The sequence below is a fragment of the Malus sylvestris genome, chromosome 16 (genome assembly GCF_916048215.2).
Source record: "Malus sylvestris chromosome 16, drMalSylv7.2, whole genome shotgun sequence".
NCBI lineage: Eukaryota > Viridiplantae > Streptophyta > Magnoliopsida > Rosales > Rosaceae > Malus > Malus sylvestris.
In genome coordinates this window covers 14,431,781-14,452,301 of record NC_062275.1, presented here as the reverse complement: position 1 = coordinate 14,452,301, position 20,521 = coordinate 14,431,781, and the positions used below count along the sequence as shown (strand labels likewise).

The following is a 20,521-nucleotide window of genomic DNA, read 5'->3' as shown; positions in this document are numbered from 1 at the left end:
AAGCAAATTCATTCACAAGACAACCTAGCCAATCTTTTCACAAGTCATTGCCCAAGTTTACTTCAAGATAATCCCCCTGAGTTTGACATAATTCCCCTTGAAGTCAAGCAAGTATATTTTAGGATAATCCCCCTAAGTTTGACATAATTCCAAAGCGAACTAATAATGTTACAACTCATAAAGTTTACATATACCAATTCCTTGAACAAGCTTCTGAAACGTCACCTTCAGTAATGAATTGGTGAAGAGGTTGGCCAGATTGTCTTGTGAATGGATTTGCATGACTTCAATCTTCTGATGCTCTTGTTATTGATGTGAGAAGAAGAACTTTGGCACAATGTGCTTGGTGTTATCTCCTTGATGTAACCATTCTTGAGCTATTCGATGCATGTTGCATTGTTTTCATAGATCGTCATCGGGACGTCAACAATAGGATAAAGATCGTAGAAGCTTAAAATATGTCCCACAACTGCTCTCATCTTGAAGCATTTTCGAGTTGCGTCATGCAAGGCAAGAATTTTAGCATGGTTAGACGAAATGGCAACTAAGGTTTATTTAGTTGACCTCCAAGAAATTGCGGTGCCTCTAATGGTAAAGACATAACCCATTTGAGAGCACGCCTTATGCAGATCATATAAGTATACTGTGTCAACATAACAAACAAGGCGAAAATTGACTTGAGATAGAAGGGGTGTGGCATCACTCGAAGATCCATAGGGATAGAACATGCCTAGATCCGTAGTACCCTTAAGGTAATAGAAAATATCTTTAACACCAGTCCAGTGTATACGTATCGGTGCATTACTGTATCTTACCAAAATATTAACATCGAATGAAACATCGGGTATAGTGCATTGAGCTAAATACAGTAAAGCGCATATCGTACTTAGATAAGGAACTTCAGGGTCCAAAATCTCTTCATCGTCCTCCTTCGGATAAAAGGGAGCGCGCTTTGCATTTAGCGATGGAACGACCATAAGAGTACTCGAAGGCTTCGTTTTATCCTCGTTAAAGTGGTGCAACACATTCTGGGTTTAGTTCGAATTATGTACTAAGATTCTATCTGAACGGTGCTCTATCTTAAGACCGAGATAGTACCAAGTCTTTCATAGATCTTTCATCTCAAATTCTGACTTCAGGTGTGCGGCAGTCCTCTCGAGCTCTTCATGAGTTCCGATGAGGTTCAAGTCGTTGACATAAATTGCAACAATCGCAAAACTGAAATGTAACTTCTTAATGAACACACAATAGCATAGTTTGTTGGTCACATATCCCTAACTAGTCAAATACTCACTCAGACGGTTATATTATATTCTTCGGGATTACTTCAAACCATAGAGTGAACGCCTCAGCCGAATTGAGAGCATTTTCTAGGGTTTGGAAATATTTAATCCAATCAATGTAAGTCCTTTAGGAACTTTCATATAAATTTGTGTATCAAGATCCCCATATAAATATGCAGTTGCTACGTCTATCAGTTGCATACTCAGATTTTTGGGAAACTACCAACCTGATAAAGTAGCTAAAAGTAATCATATCCTTAACTGGTTAATAAGTTTCATTATAGTCAATCCCGAGGTGTTATGAAAAGCCTTGAACAATAAGACGAGCTTTGTAACGCACAATTTTGTTTTTCTTATTATGCTTCTGAACAAAAACTCACTTGTAGCTAACGGGCTTTACATGTGGATGAGTAGAAGCTACAGGTCCAAACACCTTACGTTTCACAAGCGAATCAAGTTCGACTTGGATTGCTTGTTTCCAGTTTGACCAATCAATTCTACGTCGACATCATTAAAGAAACAGAGTTCAATATCATCACTCAACATGATTTCAGTAGCTACTGTATATGCTAATGCATTGTCGATGATCATCTCATTTCTACACACATATCATCCAAGCTAGCATAATGGACCGAAATCTCACGATTCTCGAGAGGTGGATTCGTCTCTTGAATGACGCTTCCATAATATAGAATTTCCTTATAAGTTGGATAAAATGAGTAGGCGACAGTCGAATTCACAGTAAGCTCAACAGAGGTCTATGTCATGGGTTTCCTCTTCCGGGGGTGTGAATCATTTGGACCAAGTGGTCTACCACTCTTTTGTGTAGGAACAGAGGACTAGTTAGCCACTAATGTACGTAGATCGGCCAAAGTGGCATCCCAGGCCACCAAGAAGGAAGTCTGTCATACATTTGGTACGTCCATCTTTCCAGGCACATTCGCAGCTGGAATATGTGATCTTGTCAATCGTGCTAGATTGATGAAAGCATTCGGCATACTCTGAAGATCTAATATGCGCTGCATTTCAGTTTCAGATTAAGAAATACGGGGATTTAAATGAGACAAAGTGGGCGATAATTTGTGTCGTTCTTAAGGAATGGTGACATTCTTATCTCCCCCTAACGAAGGGAAAACTGTCTCATACAAGTGATAATCCACGAAACAAATGGTAAATAGATTGCCTGTCAAAGTTCTAAGTAACGGATAATTGAAGGAGAATCATATCCGACATAGATTTTTATCCTTCAGTGAGGCCCCATTTTTTTACGTAAGGGCGGCAAAATCGGCACATAGATTGCATAACCAAAAACGCGCATATGCGATATGTCGAGTTCATATTCGGTAACTAACTGAAGGGCGCTATATGGTTGGGTCGCAACAGGCCTCAGGTGGACCAACATGGATGCGTGCAATATTGCATGGCCCCAAGCAGCGATCGGTAACTTAGTATGTATGACCAACGATCTAGCAATCATTTGTAAGCGTTTAATGAATCTCTCTGTCAAACCATTCTGGGTGTGTACATAGGGTACTGGATGTTCAACTTCAACCCCAACCGGCATGCAATAGTCATTAAAAGTTTTATATGCGAATTCTCCAGCATTATGTAATCGAATAAATTTGATTGGATAATAAGGGTGGTGAGCCTTGAGCTTAATAACCTGAGCCAATAGTTTAGAGAATGTGGCGTTCTTTATGGATAACAAGCACACATGTAAATAACGTATGGAAGCATCAACCAAAACCTTAAAATATCTAAATGGTCAACATGAAAGGTGAATTGGTCCATAAATGTCCCCCTAAATCCTTTGTAGAAAATACGAGAATTCGAACTAATCATAAGAAGGCTTAATGATAAGATTTCCCATGGAGCAGGTTTGACATGTGATTCCTTAAATCGAACCCAAACTTCGGGTTAGTGGATGCCCGTGTGATGATTTGAGGATACGATGCATTGTTGTTCGTCCAGGATGTCTTAAATGATCATGCCAAAGTGTAATTTTATGCGCGGTCCTTAATGTAGGGTCGACCACATAGTGGCTCTCTGTCTAGTGTATGGTTGTAGTATACAAACCACTAGGGATACGCTCCATCTTCTCTAGAATATGCTTCTGGCCATATTCGTAGGAAGTGATGCACATAAATTTAATTCCATTTTCTACATAGGTTTCAGCGTGGTAATTATTATCTCTAATGTCCTTGAATCTCGACAACGTTTTTCCGGAATGTGGAGAATAAAGTGCCTCATCAATGGTCAAGATTGTACCATTGGACAATATTGTACGTGCCTTACTGTATCCTTCGATCAAGTTGGATGGGTCTGATAGGGTTGTCAAAGGTGTATTCTTAGGTATGAAGTTAATGAAATAGATGCGTTCACACAAAACGGTGTGTGTGGTTGCACTATCTGTTAGACAACTAACTTTCCCACTAGTCATACCTTGAAATAAAAATTAATTGAACTAGTCACATGCATAAAAGTTCTAGAAACAAATATCCATTCAAAATAATTTAATTATTCAAGGATGGTAATTAAAAAAAAAACTTAATATCCAAAAACAAATCACCAACAAATAATCCAAACATAAAGGAAAATTGTTCAAACTTAAACAAAAAACAAAGAGGGGGATCGGCCACTAGGTGGAATTCGGCCCCATTATTCTAAAATGCAACTAAAAATAGTTCATGTCTAAGATTCTAATTTTTCATAGGGGTAATAGCATCCTGAAAGTTAGAAATCTCCATTTTGGTACTCTCTGGTTCATCCACTTGCATAAAGTTTGATTCAAATTTCTTACGACGAGAATGATATTCAGCTACAACCTTCTGGGGAACATGGCAAACACGGGAACAATGGTCCTTTGAACCACAATGGTAGCACATGTCCGCATCTATGGTGTCAGGTGCTTTGCCCTTATTCTTAAAGTTCGGGGCCTTGGGAACGAGGTTAGGACGCTTCTAGCTCGCTTTCCTGTCACACCCCGACCCGCGAATAAAGAATATTCACGAGTTAGGGTGTGAGCTATATCTTAGCTATAGAAATAATATCTACAACCAAGATATGGTGGAAAATAAAATTAAAATTTTACATACATAAAGTTTATTGAATACACAGCAGAATAAAATAGTATACAAATTACTTTAGAACCGAAACTACTAGCAAAATAATAATTAAAATGTGACAATTCTTGTAAATACATAAAATATACGCAAATGAGATGCATGAATGTACTCACTCCCTTCTAATCCCGTTAACACATACCTAAGGCATCCAAGCCTGAACGTCTCATACCATGCTTATACCACTTGGCTCCGAATACCTTAGAATATGAGTTAACTCCTGTTTATCCGTTAAACCCAATTTTTATAATTAAATTCTCAGTTTCCACTTTATTATACATGCACTTCCCCTGACGCCCAATTGCATATTCAAGCCCTTCCCCCGACGCCTGACATATACAAGATTTCATTATTTTTATAATCAACCAATTTGTATACTCAAGCCCTGCACCCGACACCTGACATATACAAGGTTCATTATTTTTATATTCAAGGCAAACTTTAGCCCTTGAATATCCTCACAACTTAAACACAACTTAACTCTTTTCGTACTTTACAGGAATGCTTATGTATATGCCATGTAACAAGAATATCAATAATCACATGCTCTATAACATCTACAACACTAATCAAATTGTTAGTAGCCAAAATTGTATTATATCTGCAACACTGATCAAATTGTTTGTAGACAAAATCGTATTATCTTATCAATAATATATAGTATGGATACAACAATCTAATTGAGAAATATTACTTTACCATTTTACTCCATCTCTCTTTAGGTGATATTGATGCATAAACCCATTTGAGTTCCATAGAGCAATTATGTTGGGTAAGCTCTTATGCATTTTCTGGGATTTGTCTCTCTTATTTTACAACATTCTCAAGGGAATTAAATGGATATTTTCGATGGTGTGGTGGGAGTGCTTCTTATGGCAACGATCTCCAAAATATAAATGCATAAACAACACAAGATTTAAGTGGTTCACCAAATCGACTACATCCACTAGGGTTTGCGTTCATTGTATTTCACTATATATGAGAGACTTACAAATACAATGAAAGATGGCTTAAAGCCTTAACAATATGTAAATGAAAGATAAGAGATCATATGAAAGGGAGAATGGCTTTTTGTTGGAGTTGTTCTTTTTTCTTCTTCTTGCTCTCTCTTTTCTCCATGTCCCTTCCATTGGTTCTTACTCCTTCCTTTATAGAGATTGCATGACATCTTACTCTCCAAAAAATCTCCCAAGTGTGCCAATGGAAAGAAACCAAGTGTGGTGCCAATCATTAGACAAAAAATGTGTTCCAATACCAAGGCAACAAGTGTTGTCCTCATCACTAACCATATTATGTGGTCCATTAGAAAGAAAACAAATGTTTAAGCTAATCATTAGCCCTAATATGTGTTCCAATAGAAACACACCAAATGTTAACCTAATCATTGATAATGGTATGTGTTCAAATGGCAAAGAGACATGTGTTAAGTTAATCAATATCAAGCAAGGTGGATACAAGCATCTAAGGCCACGTTGACCTTTAGCTTAAGTTTTATTCCTAGATCAAAACACATGTAAGTCTACAATCAATAGGCATACAAATGGAGTTTGGTAAAAGCTCCAATTTTCTCTCATAAAACTTCACTAAAAACTACTTACAAGTACACTAGTAGGCACAAAGACATGTTTCCAAGCTTTGACAACACCTCCCGTTCTATTAGTAGTTAAGTATTTATGTTAAGTGATTTTAAAAGAAAATAGAGAAATACAAGTACATAAGAATAGATTTTCATAAAAAAATATATTACAAAAAAATTGGTAACATAGAAATACTAATCACGTATACATACACATGTACATATATATACTTTTTTTTTAAATACGAAGTATTACATTTCCTCTCTTAGATGGGCCTTGGCTCTGTTGACCTTGACAAGGTGGCTTCTGGCCATCCCTACCACGCCTATGTTGGCGCTTTGGGCGTTGGTGTGTGTTATAGTATGCTTCAGGCACAACAGTCACCCAAGTAGGTCGAGCTTGATGATTTTTCATCAACAACTGATTCTGTTTTTTCAGCGAAAAGTAAAACATATATCAAATCCAAAAACTTAATGAACTTCTGAGCCCTATATTTTTGCTGCAGTACAATATTAGTAGTAGAGAAGGTCGAATAGATCTTTTCCAGGAGATTCTCTTCATTCAAATTATTGTTATAGAACTTGAGAAGTGATCAGATTCGACCAACTTCAGAATTATATTAATTCACAGACTTAAAGTCTTGGAAGCGTAGATGTTGCCAGTCATGTCTTGCTGCAGGCAATAAAATGTCCTTTTGGTGATCAACACAGTCAGCCAAAACGACCCAAAGTGCTTGTGGATCTTCCTTAGCAAGGTACTCGGTTTGCAGTGCATCATGATGTGTCTTTAGATGAAGATCATGGCAGTGGCTTTCTCAGCTTCGCTAACCGGGTTATCCATCTCATCTTCAATGGCATGACGCAAATTCTTTTCAGTGAGGTAAAGCTTCACATCTTGGACCCACTTGAGGTAGTTTCTTTCAAAGACCTCTAAACCGGTGAAGTCGAGTTTGTTCAAATTCGACATGTCCCTATCACAAAATAAATGGACAAGAATGTGGTTAGTGTGATGGAGAAAAAAAAATTCAATACATTCACATAGGAGTAGAACATTCAGGTTTTAATAGGCATTGATTGGTTTAAAGTTACATGAAAAAGCTTCGGGTTTTCATGGGTGATGTTTTTAATGAAAACTTCAGGTTTTCAAACAAGGCATGACTTCAAGTTTCGCAAGAATTATGAACTTCAGGTTCATATGTTCATCCAGACAAACACAAATATATATACAGAAATATGCAATAAGAAAAATATGCAAATAGATCTTCAGGGTCTATTATAATAATAGAATTAATTATTTGGATTTCAAACCAAAATTAAAGTGTGGGTAAAAAAAAATTATAAAACCCATAAAGCCTAAAAAAATATAGGCAATTAAACGCGGGGCCTAAAAAATATGAACCAAAGCCCATGGGTGGGCTAAGAAAATTTAGACCATGCGGCCCAGTTCCAAGAATTGGGCTAGGGTAAACAGATGTGGGCTGCAAGCCCAATATATCAGAGGTCCAAATGGGCGTGGTTCGAGTGTGACACGATGTGGTGCACCAACTCTCCAGCAGCGAGCTAGGATCGTGCACATGTGGATATACGGATGCACCAACCAGAAGTTAGGATTCAGGGTGACACAGGCAGGGAAACCACTATAGCCCTCGGGCTGGTGTCATGCTTGGGTTGAGCAACTAGTTATAGGCTACAATCTGTGCATCCAGAGAAACAAATCTCTCCAGTGGGCCAAGAGAAACACCAAGGCCCAAAGAGCTGGTGTTTAGACCAAGCTCATATGGGCTTGGGTAAGGACCAAAGAACATCCCAACATTGCTGGGCGATGTCACTGGAGGTAAGCCCAATGTCACTGCTGCTGGCGACCATGTTTTGGGTCGAAAAAACGTCGATGTTAATCAAGTTGTAACAAGGAACCTCGATTGTGAAGGAGAAATGAGTCTCAACATCCTGCAAACCAAGAATCCACGAATTCGAAAAAATAGGGCTTCAAATTCCAGTGAGATTTCAAAGAATCTCGGTCAAGGGCATTTTGAAGGTGACTGCAGGTCACCGGGGAATGGCGTGCCCTTGTTTTTTGTTTTGGGTTTAAAGCCCAAGGGGCTCCGTGGTCTTGGCTTGCTCGCGAGTTGGGTTTTCAAAGAACCCTATAATTTTATTTTATTTTTTTAATTTTTCAATTTCCAGATTGTAAAATTAATTCAATTTCATGCATATCCATCGTATAATTCAATGCATGTACATATATATGATGCAATCCATGACAATATCAATTCACATAATTCAACAATTATGGATATAATGTTGTTTGGGCCCAAAAAATATTGGTTTGGGCCGAGTTTAGAATTGTTCTCGGCCCAAGAGGTCGTGTTTAGATGTTGTTGGGGGTTACCCAGCTCATGGGCCGCGTAGTCGAAGCTGGCCACGTCCCATCGGGAAACTTGTGGGATGTGGGTGAGTCCTATTACGAGAAAGAGTTTCGACAAGATAAGGATGTTGAAGTTGGAGATTGAATGCGGCTTGTTAACGAGTTAAGTTTAAAGTCCTAGTAGGAGTAGGACTGGCCGAGATAAGGATGGATCGAGGAAATGAGTTCTAATCCGAGAATGATTGGGATTCAATACAGGTTGGCTACTATAAATAGGGAAGGAGGACATCGAACAAACCCCCTCCAATTCAACACACAAACTGCCCTGCGCAAACCCTTGCTCTATGCAAAACCTCTCAATAACCTTGAGATCTTTGTTTTCCTTTTTCGCCAACACATCTTCAATTTGGATAAACAGCACTGTGAAGGCAACCGGCGAACATTTTCAGTTTGGATAAATAGCAATGTTGCCGTAGAATTAGCTGACCGTGAAGCACCTTCAGTTTGGATAAATAACACTATGACAGGGCCGACTGGTTATTTATCCAAGTCTCGGTTAAGAAGGATTTCTGAATCCTTATCGGCATAGGTCATCTCATTAGCCTCTTCGGCGAAGTGAGGTGTTACGAGTTACTGGGCTCGATACATTGAACGCCGAGTTGTTTATGATTGGTTATTCGCTAGTAGGTTTTAGAGTTCGGCATTCTGATGGCCGAACCACTTTCATAATCAAGACGTACATTTGTTTTGAGTACCTGTGTCTCTATACTCTGGTGTCGATTCGGCATGCTTATACTCTTACGAATTTAATCACTGTGACCGAATCCGGCGCCGACTAGTGGTGAACTTCGTAGAACTAGTAGCCTTGTCTTCAGGCTCTAGAACCCGAAGGCTGAGACGTGTTCCTTCCTCGGCCGCAGTCGCAAGATCGAGAAGTCAACTGTGTGTTCAACCCAACATCAACACATTTTACTCATCGGCCGACAAGTTGGCACACCCGCAAACAACCGAATGACGTAGTTAGCTTATTAGTTACTCGTCCTGCGCGCCACGTAGGCTTGGTAGTTTTTAGGGTCAACAAATGCATACACAATTTATGTAGAATCTAAAATTCGAAAAACGTAAAGTTTGGTCATGCATTATGATGAATGTTTATGTTATTAGGACTGCCAAAATATCAAAATAAAAACCGTTGTTTTGAAAGAACCTGATTGCGTGATGATATTGATAAACTTGTTTGATGCAGAAAACTTCCACGTCAAATTCCTAAACTTAGCGGTAGGTGCATGTTGATAAAGTGTTGTGGCTTATTTTATAGTGGAGAAAGGGGGGCACGGGAGAGAGATGTGTTTGTAGAGTTGTATAGATGATGTGTTATTCCCTTACCTTTATTTATGGTAATAAGGAAGAGAAGAATCCTTCAACTCCAAAGAATACAAGTCTTAATAGAGAAGAATAACTAATATCAGATCTAATCTAAGATTTACACAATCGCTCTTAAATAATAATGTTTATAACAATATCGATACTTTTTAACACTGCACATTATCTGTTTTGTCATTGTTACCTCTGTAAAAGCATTTCCCTGAGGCCTAAGGACGAAACCAATTTTCATTCACCTACATTCCACAAATCCGATATCACATTACCGAAGCTCGCCCTCTCTCTCTCTCACTTAAAACGGTAACTGTGGTGGCCATCTTTTCCCAAATATCAATTCAATCAGCTCAATAAGACTTTCGAATTTGCCCTAATTTAAGAGATCAGAAGCTGCAAACTCAATTTATTCTTTGACGAACAAGTACGCCTTAATCTCTTTCTTTTGATTTTTGCCCCATTAGGGTTTGATTTCTCTGCATGTCATCATGTGCATACGATATCCTCTCTGATTGCGATCACGGTGATTTCAAATATAGGGCATGTTCTATTAGATTCCCAACCAATATTTCCAGTCCTTAATTCATTTTGTAGGCAAACTCTTAGTTTTTTTTTTTAGGGTTTTCTTTTACCCCTTTTGTTCATTGTTTAGGCTGCCCTAGAAGTATAGGAATTAGGTCAGCTAAGTTTTTTCAGTTACTTGGCTGTGCAATTTGTATTGATTTTGTAGTTTTGATCACTTTAAATAACTGGGTAATGGATTAAATGCTAAAGTTTGAATTGGAATATCAATAGGGAAACAAATTCAAGTAGCAGAGAATCTGAAAATATCATCATGTTTCGAATTTTTTACAATCTGTGCAAGAGTTTATGTTCTGGTATAATCATATAATTGGATGTATTTGATTATCACGATGAGAATATTTCTTTCGTTGTCGATAGTTAATGATTTAGCCTCAGATTTGGGGTTTCTATATAATTGTTGTTGGGGTATTGTACCCATCTTGAAAGATAAGTTATGTTTTGAACAAATTTAGGTGATTTACATGCCACCTGAGTATATTGTTGGATGATGGCTGTTCAGACTTCTACTAAACTGAATTTATGTGAAGACGAGGATGATGAACCTTTAGTTTTCAAACGGTACAGCACAAAATCTAAACCGAATCAATTAAATGCTGAAGCAAATAAATTATCAGCTGAGAGGCAAGTTGGACAACCAGGGAAGCAGTTATCTGAGCACCGTTATTCCAATGGTCTAAACTCGAGTGTTCAAAAGGTTAAGATGGTTCCATCAACCAAATCACCACCAGTAAAATCTCCGCTAGCAAGCCCAAAAGCTTCAACTTCATCTGCTGGGGCATCACCAGTATCAAATTCAAAAGCTTCAACTTCATCTAGGGCATCACCAGTTTCCAAATCACCACCGTCGACTACATTAGATGATCAGTCAAAGCGGTTGTCAGAACAGAATAAGTCTACCACGATTAAGGAGGAAATTAATTCTATTGAACATCTTGCTCAAGGAAATAGTGATTCTGAAGATGAAAAACCGATAGGTGCCAGACTGGGGAAAGTGAAACCTTCTGAAGATTCGGATGATGATAAACCTTTATCATCAAGGATTGCACCAAAGTCCAAGGTGGGAACATCAGGCAGTTGGCCTTATGATTCTAACGAAAGGAAGCCCGTTGTTTCAAAAGTTCAGAAGAATGGTTCCAGCACAATAGATAAAGGCAAAGCTTCATCTGTGGTCTCTAGTAAGAGGCCTCTAGATAAGGTCAATTCTTCTGAGAACTCTTCAGCTAAAAGGCCAAAAGTTTCAGATTCTTCTACATCTGCAAAGAATAAGCAGGCATCAGCCAAAAAAGAACCAAAGGAAGAAGATGATGATGATGATGATGACTTCGTTCCAATTTCCCAGAGGAGTAAGAAAGTTACATCTGATAGTAAACCATCTCTGACAAAGCAAACGGTAACCAAAGTTGGTTCATCCTCAATCACGAAAACAATCAAGAAGGGCCAAAAAGCTTCAAAATTTTCAAAGTATTCTAAGTCGACAACAAAGCCACCGGGCTCTAATGATGGGCAGATAAAATGGACTACTTTAAAACACAATGGTGTCATTTTCCCGCTTCCTTACAACCCTCATGGGGTAAAGATGCTCTATAATGGGAAGCCAGTCACCTTGACTCCTGAACAAGAGGAGGTGTCTGTCTCACTCATCTTTATATCTGCTTTGTATATTCTAGTACCTTAATGAATTCAGTTCTTTTTAATTTAGATTACTTTTCTCGTAGTTTCTGCAAGTTACTATACTTACACTTGAAATTTTATAAGTGCAGGTTGCAACAATGTATGCAGTGATGAAAGATACTGATTATGTGCAGAAAGAAACATTCAGAAACAATTTCTGGGCTGATTGGCATAAGTTGCTTGGGAAGAACCATGTAATTCAGAAATTGGATGCTTGTGATTTTACGCCAATATATGACTGGTATCAGAATGAAAAGGAAAAGAAGAAACAAATGAGCACGGAAGTAAGTTGGTGGCTCTAACATATATCCATAATCAAATCAAATAAAGCTAACATTTTGAGTTTGATTACAATTCAAAACATTAATTTAAATCACAAGATAGGATTGACAGTCTTTGTAAATTAAATAGTGAAACGTTTATTGAAAGATGATACGATAATTTAAATCACAAGATAGGATTGACAGTCTTTGTCCAATTGCATCTTTCCCAAGCATGCTTGCGATCAACATCAGTTGTCACTTGTCATAAAAAGCCACAATATTTTGTTAAGTCAAGATGGAATAACAAGAATTACCAGTGCTTTCCTTTCCTGATACTCGGTCGTTTACATATGAAAGATTCTTTACGTATCACTTGACTATTCTATATATTATACGTTGATTGTCCTCCAGGGCTTCATATGCTATGCTAGTTGTTTTATATATTTAAGTCAAGATTTATAGGTCATCTTCTGTTACGTGCTCTGCAGAAGATTTTCCTTATGCCTCCTTAAATTGTTAAGGAATTTCTGTTGATTCAGGAGAAGAAGGCCTTGAAGGAGGAGAAACTGAAACAAGAGGAGAAGTATATGTGGGCTGAGGTTGATGGTGATAAGGAGAAGGTTAAATCTTACTTGCTTTTCTTCTGTGGCCTAAGTTCAATCTGATTATATCCCATCCGTAATATATCTACAAAATTTATGGTGCTTTTCTGTCAATCCTCCCTATTTGATTATATGAATTAGGTTTCCTTGTTATAATAAGAAGATAGTAGCATACCTCTTTTCCTTGCCTTTTATGATTACATGAAAAGTTTACATGAGTGATTTGTGTGATTGCAATATTAATATAGGTTGGAAACTTCAGAGTTGAACCACCTGGGTTATTTCGAGGCCGTGGAGAGCATCCAAAGGTTTGATATTATTTTCTTTGTGATACATATTTCAGAGTTGTCCATGAGAAGATAGTTTGATATGTGGTGGCAATCTGGTCAATTGTATATGTCGTTGTTAATGCTTTCTATGTATGGTATCAGTCGGGAAAGCTGAAAAGACGGATTCGTCCAAGTGATGTTACAATTAATATAGGAAAGGATGCCCCAATTCCAGAATGTCCCATCCCTGGTGAAAGGTTTTGTTCTTCATGATCTCCAATTAGAAAGCAAAACTACACATTTACTTTCAGATATTCAAAGGATGATGCTTTCGTACTATATTTATTTTTGTGTGCTTTCCATATTAATTAATTTTGATTTAAATTAACATGTGCTATAGCTGGAAAGAAGTAAGACATGACAATACGGTTACATGGTTAGCTTTCTGGAATGATCCAATTAATCAAAAGGAATTCAAATACGTATTTCTGGCACCTAGTAGTTCCTTGAAGGGGAAAAGTGACGAGCTGAAATATGATAAAGCAAGGAGATTGACGGTGTGTAGATGGAGATATGCCCATGAGCTTTTAGTAGTTTCTTTGGATAACAGAGAAGATGCTTGTCTTCGTATTGACGAAACCCTGCTATTTTGAGTGCAGGACTGCATAGGAAAAATCAGGGCTTCATACACCAAGGATTTTACTAGTAAAGATGTATCTAAGCGCCAGATTGCGGTTGCTACCTATCTCATTGATAAACTTGCCCTCAGGGCGGGCAATGAGAAGGTATAGTATGTGAACCTTACTTCAGCTGTACATAGAAGCAATAGGCCTTTATTTGTTTATGCCATTTTTGTTGAACGAGGTAATTTAGGCGAACAAGTGATGTAAACATTAGTGAGGCCATGGAAAAGCTCTCCGGTATTGACAGAGTGATATGATTACAGTAATATGATCTCTTAGCTAGAGCAAGCTTAAGAATCATAGTTTCAAACCATTTGTCCACAAAGAAGTGGACAGAATTTTTGTATGCTTGAATTTACTGGTGGTTCTCTTGCAGGATGATGATGAAGCCGATACTGTTGGTTGCTGCACTTTAAAAGTAGAGAATGTAAAAGCAATCCCCCCTAACTCGTTGGAGGTGATGCTAATGCTTAAATTTAAAATCATTGTAGGTAGTCTTCCACTGTATTATCACCATTAAATAACCGGTCAACTTTTGTTTTTATAATTTCAGTTCAACTTCCTTGGTAAAGATTCAATCAGATATGAAAATACTGTTGAAGTTGAGATTCCTGTTTACAAGGCAATTATGCAGTTCCAGTCTGGTGAGTAGGTGGCTTTCTAATTTTGATATTTCCTTTTTTTTTTTTGTGGTAATTGAAGCCCGTGAATGTGCTCAACTTTCTTTTTCTATTTGCTCCAGGGAAAAGTGGCAGTGATGATCTCTTTGACTTGTTGGATACCAGTAGATTGAATGCTCATCTAAAGGAAAAAATGGATGGCCTTACAGCGAAAGTGTTTCGTACCTACAATGCATCTGTCACATTGGATAACATAGTAAGTTGATACTGGCTTTCACTGTCTTTGAACCTTGTACTGCTCTTATTTGTTTTATATCCTCTATAATATAAAACGTTAATGATTTAGAAGAAAATTCTGAGTCTCTCACCTCCGGATGGGAGAAAATCCTAATCATGAATCATGAGGAGCTTTCGTGCAGATTAGAAAAATTACTGTTCTTACAGATACAAACCCGGTGCAGTTATACTTAATGACATTTGATTTGGGAAAATTTTTGAAAATTTGCTTTTATTTGTTGTCAAAGCAAATTAAAGTTGATCTGCATGCAAGCATTATTGAAACAGAGCGATAACCAAAATGGGGTGCAGTATACAGTGTCATTTGGTAGAAATTGAGGGAACCTCCCTAGATTTAGTTTCGTCTTGTAAATTTTTTGATGGTTTGTAAATGCTTTGTTGACTAAATACTTTTTGTATATATCTGATGACACTGTTATTGTCAACTATTCAGTATGGTTGAGATGAGAGGCTCCTCCTTTGTCATATCCTGAATCCTCGTTACTGAGATTATGGGACTCATTTGTATGATATACAGCATTAACAAGGATACTAAGGGATTTCTTAGCTTGCTCTTGATTTCTACCAAATTTCTAGTTTTGTGTGGTTCCCCTTTTTATGTTCTCCTTCCCCTCTCTAATTCAGTTTCCTGTTTTGACGATTCTTCTTATTTTTCTTCCTTGCCTTGGCCTGATGGCAGTTGAACAAGGAAACCAAAGATGGAGATCTTTCAGAGAAACTCGTTGTTTATCAGCATGCAAACAAAGAGGTGTAGCAGTCAATCCCTTGAGAATTTGTACTGAGCTATTAGCACTGTTACTTTTTACTCAGCGGCATCTACAATTTTTGGCATTTCATTGCAGGTCGCCATTATTTGTAATCATCAGCGTACTGTCTCAAAGTCTCACAGTGCACAAATGTCTAAGTTAACGGAGAAGATTGCTGAACTTCAGGTAATGACCTTATCTGGGACTTAACTGAAATGTTAGGTGGCTGTGTTTGTTAACTGAAAGTAAGTAAAAAGTAGGGTGATGGTGTAACTTGCGCTTTGGGAAAAAGTCTTGGTTGATGATCTGGAAGTTAAGAGTGTTAGACCAACCACCCTTTCTCTATCATGTAGCTAAAAAGTACGAGAATAAAGTTTGAGAACAGAAACCTCTTTGTCTGAGTGGGTTTAATAGACTCATGTCATTGAAAATTAATATGAAATGCATGTTTATTTCTTGCTGTGGAACTAATTTTTTTTTTTTTGGCGGTAGGGCAACCTGAAAGAGCTGAAAGTAGATTTGGACAGGGCCAAAAAAGGAAAGCCCCCACTGAAAGATGCTGATGGAAAGCAAAAGAAAAATTTGACCCCGGAAGCGTAAGTTTACTTTTTTGCTTATTTGGACCAAGTTTCCATCACGTCCAGATATTGCCTTGTGAAGTAATTTTTGGATTGACACAGGTTGGAGAGGAAGATAGCTCAAACAAATGCAAAGATAGAAAAAATGGAACTGGATATGAGAATTAAAGAGGATCTGAAAACAGTGGCATTGGGAACGTCGAAAATCAACTATCTTGACCCTAGGATCACCGTTGCTTGGTGCAAGCGACATGAAGTTCCCATCGAGAAGGTAACGTCTTCTCGTGAGTTTGTTTTTGAAATAAATATTACTATTGACAGTAGTTCAGCCGATCAATAGATACTTTTCATTTCGATAAAATGTTGGCTAGTTCTTTGTTTAAGCTGCTATATGCTTGACCATTTGCCAATGATACAGATATTCAACAAGTCGCTCCTCGCAAAGTTTTCTTGGGCAATGCGAGTGGAGCCTGACTTCAGATTCTGATACTCGGAAATGTTGCTCGGCCATCCCCTCTATTTCAAATTGAGAAAAAAAAATAGCGAAAACAGACCCGACTTTCCTTCTTTGTTCGGTTATAGAACCGGACATTTTTATTCTTTTTTCTCATCGTGTTTTTCTCATTCGGCGGAAAATTCTTCTTGTGTGTTAATCTAATCTAATCTGACTTGCTGAGTAGCCTTGCCACCTTCATGACATTCCATTTGTGTTTCCTTTTCCTTGGATCCCAGCAATTGTTTTATTTGAACTCTGAGAACCTCTTTATACTGATTCTAAAGATAGTTATGTTACATTCAACAGGCAGCGTAAGGTTGTAAGGTTGTATTGTTTACTTTTTGGTCATTGTTCTCTACGATCCAATCCTGGTTATGTGAGGCTGTTCAAGAATTTTGGGTCGATGTTTTTTCAGCGAAATTCGATTTGTTTCCAGTATTGCTACTTGATGTAAAGATTTTCTTCTCTAATATTGCCCATTCTTGAATCCTGATACCGTTGATTTATGGAGATGTAAATGTGTATGGGTAGTGATTTTCATCTCCTGCACTCCTCTTGTTGATTCTAAGGACTTGGGAAAAAAAGGGAGGAGTGTGGCGGAAGAAAAGTAGAGTGCGGAAATCATTTCTTAGTATATTTTTACTATTTCCTTGTTTTACAAGATTGTATCTTTTCTACGAATTGTTATATAGCACTTGGGGCCTTCATCTAGGGGATGTTGTCTTACTTGGAATGGTAAAAGATATGAATGAGAATGATACTTGATTATTTAAGTACGAGAGGAACATGAAATGAAATTGTTGGGAATTGGATTTACATTCGATACATATCCAGAGCTCCTTGTGTCAAAGACCCTTCTTTGGAACGGATTGACCACCAACGCGGTGTCCTCTCCCCTGAACAAATACACATGCAGCCTTCGTCCGTACCATCACAAGCCCTTCCCTTCGTACCTCTTGTGCACGGCTTTAGCCGCCGCCTCGTCCGTCGATGCTGACGCGTCCGCCCCCTTAACTCCCACAGCCTGCGTGGTGGTGTTGGTAGTCGCCATTACCGAGGACCCGAGTGAGGAAAAAACAGGACGGAGTTGGGGCGCGTTCCTAAAGCTCAATACCTTGAGGGGTCGAATTGCAAAATTATGCAACTGGCTAAGCCTCTTGTGACCATGGTCGCTGAACGAAAACGGCAGGGATCTGGGTTGCAGGGAAGGGGAAGGGGTCGGGGAAGATGGGTGTTTGGTTTTCTTTTCTTTTTTTTTTTTTTTTTAGGGTAAATTGTTATTTTTTATTATTTTATTAATTTTTTAATAGAAAGTGGGTTCGGATAAAGTCACGTCAGCATTTAATTGAGAAATTCTTGGTCAAGCTAATGCAAGGTATAATACTAGACCAAATTTTAAAGATGAGGTATGATATTAGAAATTTTAAAAGATGAGCTATGATAGTGTCGTGAGACCAATTGAAGTAGTCTTGTGTAATTTACCGATAAAAAAATATACCAATTCACTGTAGCATCCACGAAAGTACCAATTCACTGTAGCATCTTGAGTATGATGTCACGCGTATAATATAATGTCACACATTAGTTTTTTGGGAACTTTAACGAAAAGCTCCCGGTACTGTTCACTTTAACGAAAAACCACATTTTTACACTAAAAAGTCAATCATGTTCATATTCACTTTATCCTTTATTTTATCCTTATCATTAAAAGTCAAAATTTTCAAGTCATTTTCATTAGTTTTCCTTAGTTTTTTTACCAACGCTCGACTCTCCCTACTTTTTAGCTTTCATGGGACATTTTTACGTTATACAAAATCTTATTTTTAATAAATAAATGTTAGTTGTTATTGTTAAGGGAAAAAAAATTGAGTGAAAATCGAACCCACAACATAAAACAAGCCAGAATTAATTTAAAATAAAATATAAATTTAAGAAAATCTTCTGCCCAAATTTCATCTTTCTTTTTACAAAAATCCATTATTATAGATACAAACTACAATTTCCCAACAGAGCATAAACACAATTCCACAGCCCACCCACAAACCACATAATTAGTCTCACAATTAATTTCCCACATATTACAAATCAACCCCAACACTTCCCACAATTTTCTCTTCTACCTCCCATTTTCACCCCATCCTAACTTTTAATTTACCCATAAACCCCAAATTCGACAAACACCAAAATATTTCCCTTCTCCCACAACAACGTGATAAGACTTAGCTACCAAGTACCCAAACAGTAGGTAATTACTAATTCGCCCCCGTCTTTCCCGGAATTCCAGATCAACCTCCGTTTAAAAAAATCACGGACAGATTCGACCCGAAAAACCGAGCAGACGACGAAGGACATAACCGTATCGGGTCCGGATCCATTCAGGGTCCTTCTCGGGTCCTCAGATCCGGATCCTCCATTTTCAACCGAGCCGGAGCAACCGCCTCAGGTCTCGGGTCGCCGAGTCGTCGTCAACGACCTTTGACACCTCCTTCTTCCTCGAAAACGACGGCAACGGGAGGGCGATCGGCTCCGGCGACACCACGAACGACGATCCGGCGTACACGTCGGTCTTACCACCCACCGGAGACCTCAGATCCACGATCCTCACCTGCTTCTGTACCGTTTCCGGGCCGGGCAGGAGCCTCTCGGTCCCAGTAGCAGCCAAACCGCCCTTTTCATTCATCTTCGAGTCCAGCGACTCTCCGCGCCTCAAGATTGTGACTTTCTCCATCTTGAAGCCCTGACGTTCATCGTCGGAGCTGGATCTCTTCGTGACCACCGCGGGCGGCGGCTGCGCCTCGATTCTCCTTTGTTCATATCGCACCGCCGGCTTTCTAGATCTAGGGTTAGAAACGTAATTCTTGTTAACGACGGGATTCCCATAGTAGCTGTTCTTCCGGCGCGAAAACGACGCCGGAGGGGCTCTGATCCTTTCGATCAGACAATCCCGAGGCCGTAAGATCTCAGTCCCCATGATATCAAACCCTAAAATCCGCAAAAATAAACCTAAAAATACCAAAAAACAGAAAAAAAACCAGAAGAAATTAACAAAATTCTAGATTTTTTTTTTTTTTTTTTTTTGTGTGGCCTCTTCTTCCTCACATGAAGGGGAAGAAGGAGGATTTTTTCGCTCTGTTGGATCTTTCCCTGCAAAATCCGTTTGTGTGATGGAGGAGAAAACGAGGGATTTATAGATAAGGACTGAGGATAATGACGTTTCCACCCACCTTCGCTGCTTGACGCGTGAGGGGCCCGCCACGTTTTTTATTTTCAAAGACAATCCGACCGAAGCTGACTGGGTCTCTCGTACCAGTCGGCCCTACTTGAAGTCCGTTTTAACGGAGTCGTTGGGGTCTTGACTCTTCTTGGCCCTTGGGTCTGGTATCCGTCATCTGTAACGGCGTCAAGTAGACGGGCCAAGTTGGTGTTGTGGTTGCCTAGTGAATGTCATACAAGAGAAATATTAATACTTCATTACTATATGCAACAAAATAACAAATAAAAAATAATATTGTGTGGAGTGGAAGACCAAAAATATCTTGTTTTGGACTCTGTGTATAGAAATTAATTTGGTTGTTGAACAATTCAGCAGTCACTCATGCTTACACCTAATATTGTGTGGACACGTATCGAAGTTTTGATTTTTTTAATTAAAACTTAAACACGTGTCCACACGAGATTGGGTGTAAGTAGGAGTGGCTACTGAAAATTCAGTAGCCAAGTCTTGTTCCTGGTGGATATTGGCATGTTGTGTTTATAAATTACTAGCATATGGGCATAGATAAAGTGTGAGAAAATTTTTTATTTTTGTTTTTGAAATAGAAGGAGAGAGGAAGAGAGTGATATAGAATGTGGGAGTTGGAAGTTTTTTAATTTTTTTAATTAGATATATGTTAGGATTCATGTAGGTGAGGTTTTGAAAAAAAAAACGTAAAATTTGGTCGTGTGAAATTACATTTATGCCCCATATTTCTTATTCATGTTCTGTTTT

At 38.4% G+C, this 20,521-nt stretch overlaps 2 protein-coding genes across 4 annotated transcripts; one reads left to right on the top strand and one right to left on the bottom strand.

Annotated features, from left to right (window-relative positions):
• Positions 1–9,915: 9,915 nt before the first annotated feature.
• On the top strand, positions 9,916–17,020 carry LOC126606748 (DNA topoisomerase 1 alpha-like). 3 transcript variants are annotated; one of them, XM_050274138.1, is made up of 16 exons: positions 9,916–10,147; positions 10,873–11,932; positions 12,069–12,263; positions 12,782–12,862; positions 13,093–13,152; positions 13,276–13,370; positions 13,514–13,670; positions 13,773–13,898; positions 14,173–14,253; positions 14,350–14,440; positions 14,539–14,672; positions 15,393–15,461; positions 15,556–15,645; positions 15,952–16,055; positions 16,140–16,308; positions 16,456–17,020. In XM_050274138.1, the coding sequence occupies exons 2-16, from the start codon at positions 11,009–11,011 to the stop codon at positions 16,522–16,524; spliced, it is 2,445 nt and encodes an 814-aa protein (XP_050130095.1). In that variant the 5' UTR covers positions 9,916–10,147; positions 10,873–11,008; the 3' UTR covers positions 16,525–17,020. The 3 variants fall into 3 exon arrangements, with proteins under 3 accessions (XP_050130095.1, XP_050130094.1, XP_050130093.1); XM_050274137.1 differs by having other exon boundaries at positions 10,808–11,932; XM_050274136.1 differs by having other exon boundaries at positions 10,761–11,932.
• Positions 17,021–18,438: 1,418 nt separating this feature from the next.
• LOC126606753 (uncharacterized) lies at positions 18,439–19,707 on the bottom strand. Its single transcript, XM_050274146.1, has one exon. It carries the CDS (start codon positions 19,502–19,504, stop codon positions 18,950–18,952), a length of 555 nt encoding a protein of 184 aa, XP_050130103.1. The 5' UTR covers positions 19,505–19,707; the 3' UTR covers positions 18,439–18,949.
• Between the last annotated feature and the right edge of the window lie 814 nt (positions 19,708–20,521).

Excerpts from the sequence above, each read along its gene's own strand:
- LOC126606748 (XM_050274136.1), top strand. The coding sequence starts at position 10,793 with ATGATGGCTGTTCAGACTTCTACTAAACTGAATTTATGTGAAGACGAG. Across the intron at positions 14,441-14,538 it reads AATTATGCAGTTCCAGTCTG|GGAAAAGTGGCAGTGATGAT; the intron begins GTGAGTAGGTGG and ends TATTTGCTCCAG. Across the intron at positions 16,056-16,139 it reads AAAAATTTGACCCCGGAAGC|GTTGGAGAGGAAGATAGCTC; the intron begins GTAAGTTTACTT and ends GGATTGACACAG.
- LOC126606753 (XM_050274146.1), bottom strand. The coding sequence starts at position 19,504 with ATGGGGACTGAGATCTTACGGCCTCGGGATTGTCTGATCGAAAGGATC.